Raw genomic sequence first — 11,183 nt, forward strand, 5'->3', positions numbered from 1 at the left:
TAGGTATCAAATGAACTGATGGGACAAGGAGGAAGGGGTACAACTTGAAAAAGGGAAAATTTAGATTAGGTATAAAATGAACTGATGGGACAAGGAGGAAGGGCTGCAACTTGGAAAAGGGGAAATTTAGGTTAGGTATAAAATATCTATATAAATAAATATCGATATAAAGAAGTTCTTTGCCACGAGGGGGGTGAGGCATCGCAATGGGTCGCCCGGGGAGGCTGTGGCTGCCCCATCCCTGGAAGTGCTCAAGGCCAGGCTGGACCAACCTGGAGCGGTGGGAGGTGTCCCTGCCCACGGCAGGGGGGGTGGAACGAGATGCTCCTCACGGTCCATTCCAACCCCTTGAGATATCCTTGACTGATAGTGATACAGACTCGATTCTGCGATAGCGCGCTCAGGAGGGAGAGGTCCGGGGTGGGCAGCGATGTGACGGCCCGGGAGGGGGGTGGCGAAGCAGGCGCATCCCCCTCTCCCGGCGCTGTCGCGACGTGTCGCGGCGGGCAGCGCGGATGCCATGGGATGCTGCGGTCCCGCGGCTGCTGCACATGCTCAGCAGAGAGCGGGGCGGCTCAGCCGCTGGCGCTGCTGCTGCGGGGAGCCCTGAGCCTGTCTGCGGGGGGCTGGGGGTGCCCCGGGGGCGGGGGGCGGCCGTGCCCCGGCGCGGGGGGCTCGGCGCATGGGGCTCGGCGCTCCCCGCGGGACGCTCGCCGGCCGCGGCTCCTCCAATATGTCCTGGGACCTCTGGAGCTGTCAGTGGGCAGACAAGGACACGGGCAGCGGATTATCGTGGCTGTACTAATGAAAGGGTTCAAGCTCGCCTGGTAAGCGCTGGGTGCTGTCGCCCTCCCCAAAAAACGCCTCTCCCCCAGATCGCGCTCCTTTGGCGGCCGCGCTGCGGGGGAAAGGGATGCGCGCCCGGCCAAGTTCCGCTGCAGCATCACCCCGGGGGGACGGCGCGGGATGCGGCTGGGAAAAGGAGGGAGGGAGCCGCCGGGAAAGGCTCCGGGAATAACGATGGGCCGCTGCTGTCCGGGCATCTCTGCGCCAGCATCGTGATGCCCTCCCTGAGCCTCCCTCCGCGCTGGCTGCATCTTCCTCCCCGCTGCCGCCACCCCTTCCCCTCCTCTGCTGTCGCCTAAAATCAGTTTAAGGCATCGGGTTGTGCATGAATCTGCAGCTGTGTGTGCTCACCTGAGCCCCTGCTCGTCCCCCGGGGCTCGGGGGTTGTTGGCACGCAGAGAAAATCAGCGTGTGCGGGTTTTTATTTTTATTTTTCCCGAGGAAAAGTGGGGGAAAAAAATTTGTTTTGGATCTTGCGTGCGTGGAATGGCTCCTGCTCGGCTTGTCCTTTAAATAGCTGCTTTTTGGGGATGCACCTTCCTGGCGTGTTGCTGTAAGGACATTATTAGAGTTGGGAACCGAGAGCTTCCAGGAAGGTACCAAAGTGCTCGTTAATTCTTTGATCGTTCCCGGGTGTTTTGGGGGAAAACTCTCCAGGTTTGGATAAGTGGGCAGTGAAGGAAAACATTGTGTGGGTGAAAGTCAATTAACAAAGCTGTGTGTATATATATCTGAAATGTTCACATGTAAATATTTTGTTGGTTGAGCTTGTATTTTACACTGATACAGAAATATATACGTATATAACAGATATGAATGCAATCATATCTATCTAATATAAACTTAACCAACAAAGACTTATGTAAATCATGCGTATATCAAAATTGGCTTAAACCTCTAGGATGTCAAAACTACTTAGTTGGAATAAATAATCTTTTAATTATTATGATGAAATTGATTTAATCAGAACTTTATCAGATGGGAACGGCTCCATAGTTAATAGTGGAATGTGACTTTGTAATTTGGGTAGAAGTAGAAGTCAAGACCAACGGGAAGGCCTGTTTCTTTTCCTTAATCCTTTTTCTCTGTAATGAAAAAGGAAGTAATCATAGAAATAACAGCCTCTCTCAAGTGTGCTGCTTTGCATCAGTGTGAATGTGGTGCTTTGAGATCCTCGCCTGTGAAGTGTGAGAAACCAGGGAAGTTATTTTTTATTTGTTGTTTTATTTATTGTCGCTATTTTGATTTTGTATTTTTTTTTTCTGGGTAAAAAAAGGAAAGCACTACAGTATAGCACTAGGAGGCATCTTGTACTGGGCCCAGGGGACGGACTAGAGCCAGGGATGACTCAATAGGTCATCTCTTTTCCTAATTTCTGTAATTCTGTCTTTTATTTAATTACGCTGACAGCCTTTGAATTTTCCCTGTGTGTACATGGCTACGTGTAACACAGGCTGTACAAATGACACAGCTATTAGCGTTTGAAAATATTACACCTTTTTTTTTCTTATTATTTTTAAATAATGAAAAAAAAAGCCCAATTCTTGCAGTGCTTTGCTGCTCTCTGTGCTGAGGAGTTGCATAATAGCTGAGTGTACTACCAGGAGAGCAGAGCATGTGCTGGAAACGCTGGGATCGGGTGGATCTGCACTAACATGGCACCCACTGCGTCCCTCCCAGTCCCTCTCCATCCCTCTCCACCTCGTGTGATTGCAGAGCTTTTGTGTGCCCAGCTCTGTCCCAGCCTCTCTCCCAGCTCACGTTGGAGGCAGCCTGGGAATTCTGTCAGAGCTAAGCAGGGGAGGGAGGTGGATTCAGGGCTGGCTGGGGACATAAGCAGATTACCCTGTGCTGGAGGAAATGCTGGCGGTGCTTCAGTAGGTGACGCTCTTCCCTCTGAGTTCCTCAGCTCCAGGCAGGGGCTCGGGGGCCCTGGGCTGTCCTGGCTCCCTCTGTTCTCAATAATCAGTTCCCCTGGCTCTCCTAGAAACACTTAAAAAGTGCTGACCATTCCCTGCTTGCCTCTTCAGCATCCCCTTCGTCTTCCTCTGAATCCCACAGAGAAGTGAAACACTCTGATTGCTTCCCTTATTTCATTATACAGCATTTTGCATCTTTGCAGTAGTTACTGTGTTCCCCCCTCTGGGCACTTTTATTTATTTGGTTGTGCTGCAACATCCAGGCACAGAAGGGTGAGTTAAAGGTGTTATTTCAGGTTCTGTGTCACCCAAATATACATGTGTGTCGCTGCTGGACTGGCTGTGTGGTTCTAGAGGAGCACAGGTCTAAGTACAGAATGCAGAGTTCCCTGGGCTTTGCTGCCTGTCAGACTTGCTTGGGGTACTTTAATGGGGTGGCACAGCCTCAATATCTGCAATGAAATGGTTTTACAGCATTTAGTATTTATCCAAAATAATAAAGCACATCGAATGCATGGGATGCAAACAGATCCTTTGGTGTAGGAGCGGTGATTCCCGTTCTGGGTGGCACTGCTGGGGTTAAAAGTTAAAAAAAATGGCAAAAAGACTCATGATTGCTGTGTGTGGCAGGAAGGGCAGCAGCACAGGGACAGAATGCTGTCAGCAGGAGCAGCCACTCTGACACTTGGCAGTGGGATTTGCTCCTGCCAGTTTTTGGGCCGCCGTGAGACGGCACAAAATAACGCAGAGCGTTTGAGCAGGGACCCTCTGGCCACCCCTGGGCTGGGTGCAGGCTTGTCCTGGCCCAGGCCAACGTGCTGATCCCTCTCAGGATGCCCTGCATTAGTGCAGAATGCCACCTAATTGTGCCCCAAGTGATGTCCCCACCATCTGGTCTCCCAGGCAGGCTCGGGGTGCTCGCCGGGCTCTGCAGCACAGCAGGACCCCGAGGGTGACACCAGAACGGGGCTGTGGCACAATGCAACGCCCTGAGGTGCCAGTGCAGCATCTCACTGTGGTGCTCCAGCATCAGGAATGATGCTGCAGTCCCTGACTACGCTGCTGTGACATGTGACAACACGGGTTTGTTTTAGCAGGGCCCAAAGTCTTGGTTTGATAAGAGGTTTTCGTGGCACAGGGGAATGTTTTCGTACGTCTGTGTGTTGCGACATGGTGTTGTGAGAGAGAACTTCTGCTTCCAGGCTGACATCACTGTTATCTCAGAGATCCTTAGGGATTGCAATCAGCCAGGCCTTGAGCTTTAAATCTGGGAAAGCCACAAACTACAGCAGGACAGGCTGAACTTTCCCTCTCCTCTCATCTCAGGCTGTGCTGCTCGCCTTGTTGGGAGTTTTGGGGAGCTCATAATCCAGCATAGGTGGATACTAATTGAGATCTTCTATGAAAAATGAGAATTAAATGGTACTAATAACATCAAGGCTGTGGGTTTGATCCCTGGATGGACCATGCACATCCCTGTGGGTCACTCCCAACTCAGAATATTCTGATTTTCTGAAATGCCAGAAGAGCATTTCAGGGACAAAACCAAACTTGCTGTCCCATAAATGGGATACTAAACAAAACCCTGCTCATCTGATTTTCCTCCTTTTGTGGTTCCTTCTGCGTTGCTTGTGCTGCTTTGTTGATTGGAATATTTCTGAGCCACAGAAACTGCTCTGTGGAGCCCACTGAGAAAACAAGGGCCAAAGGCTCTGCCTAAAAATAAATCTGTAATTCATTTTTCTGCTAGTGCCTGTGGGTGAGAAAAAAACTCTCAATGTTCCAACACCCTACTTATCTGAGGGAAGGATCTATTATGTAGTTGTGGGGGTGGGATGGGAACTAGGTAGGGTTACAGAACAGCAGAGCTAAAATTAGAAGTTGTTTGATGTCAGGGAGCAGTGAAGATTAACTTTAGGCAGATTCAGCTCTGCCTTCTGTAAGGCTACCACTTCAGGGGCTCTTGGTGGCTCGTCCAGGCCAACAACACCTGCCCTTTCCATGGCTTTGGAAGTGTCTTAGGGCATGGAAGAGGGGCAGGAGGGGATTTATAAGCTCTAATCCTGTCTAGCTCTGTTCTTACAGGCAAGTTTTGTGTCTTCTTTGAAGTCTCAAATACCAGGGCAGTGAAGAAGGGACAGGAGGGATGTGTTGTGTCCTTGGCTCCAGAGAACTGGTACTTGCTGTAACACAGAAAGGTGACAAACGTGGGTGTTTGGGATTCTTGCCTCCTTAATTACCTAAGGAAGTGATGAAGCTGTTTAAATCACTCCCAATTTCATATTGATGCTGCAGAGACTTAAAGAGCTGCTGTGTGCAGCGACAATGAACTTCGTTCCCTTGTGCCGCAAATGATTCCAAATGAAATTGGATTTCCAGAATCAATTCTTCCTCAATTTCTGGAGGAGCCCAGCGAAATAGTTCTGCTGAAGTTACATAATTGTGCTGCTGTGCATATTGTGCTGTTTGACCTTCACATTACAGGTTAAAATGTTGCATTTGAGTGTTTTGTGTCATCGATTTTTCTGCGTCTACATCATTCTCCGTGCTTTTTATTCAAAAGGAAGGAATAGGTGCTGATAATCCTCTGCTAAAAGCCATCAGGGATGACCCACATACATATAAATATGGCTCTGGCATTTTGGAAAGAAAAGGCTTTCACTCCTTATAAATTCTGCAAATGGATCTTGGGAATCAGGATGTTCCCGTTTGCTGTTAATGTGGTAGGAAGAGGAAACCTTTATTAATGGCTTGCTCATCTCCCCCTGCATCCAGAACATTCTGAACCTCTGTCTACAAAGTACAATTTCTCTCTGAACAGGAAGATGTTGTGTCAGGTGACTGGAAGAAGAACTTTGGGGATTTATTTTGTGAAGGGGTTTGTAGTACAGAATTACTTAAGGGTTAGCAGCAGGTTTTGTGCTAATTTATCTGGGCTTTTCGGCAGTGGGAGGCCATAGTAAGCAGAGAGGAGCCTAATCCAAGTGCACTGCTGTCAAGGAAAAAATCTTGCACGCAATTCCCTTGGCCAGACTGTCCTCGTGGGCACCAGCTGAGCCAGAAATAACCCCCAGAGCAGCTCCTTCCCCATTTCTGTCCTGGGCTGCCAGGCTGAATTCATACCTTCAGTGCTGACACGGGGTGAAGCACGACTGAAGTGACTATTTTAGCAAAGGCAAAATGTGAAATTACAGTGGAGGGAGACTATTTGAAGAAAAACTGAGCCATTATGAAGGCCTTGGTCTGAGATTTGGTTTGCTTGCAGCTCTGTGTGATGACAGACTGGCAAAAGTGCCCCTTTAGTGATTTTTGTTTGTTATGTGGTTGGCTTTTGGCATCAGTTTTTGCTTTAAACTTGGATAAACATCTATAATTTTATGCTCTAAGATATATGTGCTTGTTGAAACCTCTCTGAGGACAACCAGACAGAGGAATTCTTTGACTTAAGCCATGAAGATGCTGCACTTTGCTGAATCTCTCCTTCAGATCTCTCCTTGGGCTAATTGAATCCTAACCATTTGTTTTCCTCCAAAATTGCCTTTTCTCCTTATCAGATGGCAAAATCACCTTGCTCTCTCTCTCTCCAGCCCTTCAGCAGCCTCATAAATGTCAAGTGAAGGGCAAAGTGCTTGGAACTGTTCTGGAATCCTGCAGCCATTGCTCGCTCGGGGCTTGAGTTGAGATGGATGAGGCAGCAGTGAGGCTTCTCCAGAGATCCTTTTCCAGGAGTAAAAAGCGTGGAAAGAGGCAAATTCAGTCAAGATAAACTTGACCAGGTGTTGCTTTTCTGTGTCAAAGCTGAAGTGTGGAGCTGTTTGGCTGCTTGGTCCCTTCAATGAGGAACAAGGTCCTGGCTGTGAAGTCACGAGAGGCCACTTTGTGCCTGGATCTGTCCCTGGCCACTCGTACCCTGGTGTTTCCCTGCCTGCAGAACGAGGCAAACCATTGCTCTGCTCCTTTTCCCTGGAGCAGTGTGGGATTTACAGGGGACAAGTGCTAGAGAGGGATGTGCTGGACAGGATTCCACGTTTTTTAAGCGTGTGATTAATGGTCGTGTTGAACCAAACAAGGAACACTCACCCGGTGGGAATTTCTGCTGGATTTTTACTCAACAAGTGGGCACTGGCAAGGCTTGAAAGGGCCAAAAATTGCCATCTTGTGGAGCTTTCTGCCAGAATCACCATGTCCTGGTCAAGATCTCTTCTGCTTTATCACTTTTGCCAGCTGAAATTCCCCTTGGGAATCAGACTCCTCTCGATTCTAATCTAGTTCATGGTATTCCTGTGGTTGATTAAGCAGCTGCTATTTTTTTTTTTTTTGCTTGAACCTTCCCCTGCTTCCGAGTTCAGTCCTGGTTGGAAAGTGCATCTTAATGCCATTATTATTATTATAATTGATGCTTATTAGGAATGCTAACTGCTAATTTCAGTATTTTGAGCCTGGTGGAAGTAAATGATATAAATTGAGGTGTAACAGCAGTAATAGCATCCAAGGATAAAATATCCAAGTTCAGGCAATGGAGAGACCAAGCCAAATACTGCACAGAAATCAGGAGCTGTTCTTTTCCTTCCAGAACTTCAGTGTGCCCTTGCAGAGCCACGTGCTGAAAACAAGGTGCTGGAATGTTCTCTGAGCATCTCCTGGGCTAAAGTTTTCCATTTGGCCAGATTTAGGTCTGTGCTGTTGCTTGTACTTTACATTTTCCAGCCGTTTGCTCTCCATAACCATTTTTTCCTGGACAGAATGCTCTCTGTGGTCACAGCCAAGTGACCTGGGGGGAGATGATCTGCTTTTTTTTTAGCTAAAAAAAGATGCAAAATGCTGCCATTCTCCTCTGACAATGTCACAGCCACTCCGTGCGTGTGGCAAAGGAGCAGAGAAGGAGGGATTTGTGAGGTTTTTTGGTATGAGGGGCAGATCTATATTTGAGGTATATATTTGGAAATCATTTTCAAGCCACTTGGAATACCAGGTTTGGAAGAACGTGGCTTCACCACACCTAATTTCAGGCCTTGGAACTGGAAGGAGAAAAATGGAGGAGAAAATGAGTGGAATGAAAAAGACTTGGGGAGAAGAAAGAGGTGGACATTGAGGTGTATATTCAGGAGCAGCAAAGATTTTGTAGCAGGAAAACAGCCCATATATGCACATGAAATTAGAACAAATTAGCTGGGGGGGGAGAACACACAGCTTGTTTATCTTTAGTGTTAAGAACAGCTCTCTCTGAGTAGAATAATTCCTTTAATGAAATACTGAGCAAACAAGGCTGTGTTTAGATGGCAGGAGGAGGAGATGGCAGAGGAATCGTTTGCCAGGTCTCATCCCTTGCAGTGAGGACACACCAAGTGCTGTGAATTAAAAGCTTTGCACAGGAGACAGAGGTATTTTAGAAAGCTGGTGGAGACTCAGAGCTGTAATTTTGGTGTATTTCTGACCCCACAGGGACAGAAGTAAAGCAGCCACAGAGATGTGAGAGAAGTGCCCTCTGCTCCTGAGGAGATTGGCTTGTGGCTGTGCAGCTCTCAAAAGTGGAATTTTGGTTTTTTTTCAGAGCTGTCAACTGTTAAGAGAAATGATGTGCTCATGTGGTGCCCTTCAATGTGAGGCACATTTTAGGAATGAGGTTTGGGAGGCAAACTGCAGCTGAGCTGTGGGCCATGAAAGAAGGATGTGTCTCAGGGCTGGAGCTCAGAGAACCTGAGCAATATTCAGTGGCTGCTCCAGGGCAGCAGAACTCCATCATTGCCTCGAATACCTGCTCTGTTATTTTTCCAGCAGGAAGAATAGGTTCCCTGTGGATTCTCCTGAATTTCTGTTTTAAAGGCAGCTGATAGCACAACTGATCTTGGAAATGGAATTGTTTCTAAGATTGTGTTGTTTTACAGTGAGAGAGGCTTTTAAAAGCAGAGGCTTGCTGTGCTGGAGATTTCCATGCCCACCTCCAGAGTCAGAGCTGCCACACTAAACAGTCAAAATGAACAAAGGGTAGAAGAAAGGAGGTGACATCAGCATTAGTTTGCAGATGAGGCACATGGAGATTAAAGGTGTTTTGCCTTTTTACATGTTTATTAATAGATGTGCACTAGAAAGCTTCCCTGCTGGAAGCTTGGCTTTGGTGAGCAAGAAATTGTGAAAGCTTAAACCAGTTCTTTAAAGAGCACAAATTCTATTGATGTAAGAGTTGGGATCAGAAATGCAAACTGTCCAGCCTTATCCCCTGCCCTTCTCACAGGTGACTTGTCCCATACCACAAGCTGGATCCATACAATTGTCCCCAAAGCAACTTATGTCTTGCTCATATTTGGAAATACCACAATTGCCTTAAGGGCATCTGTTCTTTCAAGGGGCACAACCCAGATTAAGAACTTGAGATGATTTCGGTGTCACTCTGCAAGATTTCCCACAGGAAACTCAAAAGTCACATGGTTGTGTTTCTCCGGGAGGTTTTGGGAACAAAAATACAGCAAGTCAAAACAACCCTTGGAATTGTAACGCCCAAACAGCTGTAACACCAACTGAATGCAAACCTTTAAAGAGCCCTCCTTGCTGCAGGCTGGGCTGCTGCCTCTTGGGAAGATTGTGGAAAGCAAAACTAGGAAAAAAAGTGATATTATTGAGGCATTGATCCATGCTCCTGGCTCCTGGACCAGGAGCTGGACTTGGATGATCCTTGTGGGTCCCTTCCAACTGAGGTTCTCTGATTCAATGTGAGACAGTTCCCTGTTTTATCTTTATTAGCAGTTACCTAATGGGGTTTATAAACACGACAAGTGAGTTTATAGCACTTCTCCCCTGCTCTTGGCTGCAAGGAGTTGACTTCAGCTTAATTTTTTCCCACAGCTTAATATAATCACATCACTGGTTGTTATAAAACCTTTTAATAGGGCTTCTCTTTCCCTTTCCTATTTACATTCTTCAAATATTTGTTGACCACTCTACTTGGTTTACCCTTCAAGTTTCTTTTCATAAACGAGCCTGGTCAATATTGGGATGTTTTTGTTGCTTTCCATTCAACTCACTGCTCTGCAAGAAAAACCTTTCTGATTGCTTGTCACCCATTTAATAAAGTTCCTGGCAGAGATTAACTGATCATACAGAGCAAATATTTCATCAGCTCCCACGAGGTTGGGTTGATCAGACCATGCAGCTCCTGTATCATGTTGCAGGAACCTCTAATTTGCTTTGTGCTCATACCTTGACGTCTGTGCTGCTTTCTTGGTTTCTAAATTCTTTGGATGGCTTTGTTCCCACTGTTTGGAGTAGGTAGGAACCCAAGGACAGTGGTTTCCGTGCTTTGCCCAGAAGAAAATCAGGCACAACCTCTGCTTATTTTTCCTGGGACAGGTTTTAGTCTGTGTGTTTGGATACACTTTCAACCTGTCACATCATCGTTACCTTGTGCATAGTAGAACTTCTCTGTAAAGGCCTTTCCAGGGGTTTGTGTTTGAAAATACCCATGTGTCTGAGACAAATACTCCTCCTGTTGCTGCTTGTGCTGCCTGTTGTGGGGAAGTAGGTGGTTTGTGTTGTCTGATACGGTTTGGAGGGTGTGCTGGGAGAAATCACTGAGCAGTCAGAGAGCTCTGTGGGAGTAAGGAAGTGGAATTCGGAGGTAATTGGGATGTTTATGTCCATGCTGACTGCTCTGCTCCTTTGTCGTCACAGCAGCGCTCCCGGGTGGTTTGCGGAGCAGGGAGTGCAGGGATGTTTAATAAAGCTCCGCTGATTTCCCCTGCAGGAATGTTTGGGATGCCAGGGATGTGTAACTAAACAAACCGAGCTGTGCCAGGACAAGAAGAGCAGGAGAAGAGAGGAGTCATCCCGAAATTCCTCCTCCTGAGCGCCTGGAGCGAGGAGCAGCACAGGGTTAACAGGGATGCGGGCTCCAGGACATTCTTAAAGAGACAGTGGGAGCTTTTCTTGGCAGTGGGCAGCAGCCAGCTCGGATGCCAGGGCCGGGCAGCACATCGCAAAGGCGGCTTTGTTCCAGCCATGCCAGCCCGTTATCAGAGCGGGGAATCTTTTTGTCCACCGCTCTCGAGGGCCGTAAAATGCATCATCGGAGCAGTGAGACCCTTGAGTGGTTTAATGCTCTCCCCCCCAGCAGAACTGCTGCTGCCTGCGGTGTGAGCGCTGGTTTGAGCCCCGGAGGGCAGAGGAGAGGGGAGGACCCACGGCTGTGCCCCGGGAAATGCGATGTGGTAACAGGTGGAGATTCGATCCTTTCTTTAGCCCTTCGTTTTTTTCACACACCCCCCCCCCAGGCAGGCGGGAGGGCTCCTTCCTGGGGATGCAGCAGGTTCCTTTGTGTGCCGGGAGGTCAGGCGGTTCCTCAGGAAAAAGGATGCCCTGACGCAGTGCGGGGCTGGGAATGGGGATCCAGGCTTTGGGGGAGGAATCCCACTGCTGGGATGGGGA

At 47.9% G+C, this 11,183-nt stretch overlaps 1 protein-coding gene across 8 annotated transcripts in view; it reads left to right on the top strand.

The window, feature by feature from the left end:
* The window catches only part of LOC113975519 (protein Aster-B), a 94,691-nt gene that overhangs the window by 32,120 nt on the left and 51,388 nt on the right, over positions 1–11,183 (top strand). The window contains exon 1 of one of the 8 annotated variants that reach the window (XM_027699608.1): positions 656–827. The exons of 6 other annotated variants lie outside the window; for them this stretch is intronic. In XM_027699608.1, coding sequence (XP_027555409.1) covers positions 805–827 — 23 coding nt within the window. In that variant the 5' untranslated portion in view covers positions 656–804. Of the gene's footprint in view, positions 1–655; positions 828–1,424; positions 1,443–11,183 lie in introns of those variants that run through there. One more of the 8 variants, XM_027699614.1, reaches the window with a different exon arrangement.

This window comes from Neopelma chrysocephalum, unplaced genomic scaffold (assembly GCF_003984885.1).
Source record: "Neopelma chrysocephalum unplaced genomic scaffold, ASM398488v2 Primary Assembly neopelma1_138, whole genome shotgun sequence".
In the NCBI taxonomy this organism is placed as follows: Eukaryota; Metazoa; Chordata; class Aves; order Passeriformes; family Pipridae; genus Neopelma; species Neopelma chrysocephalum.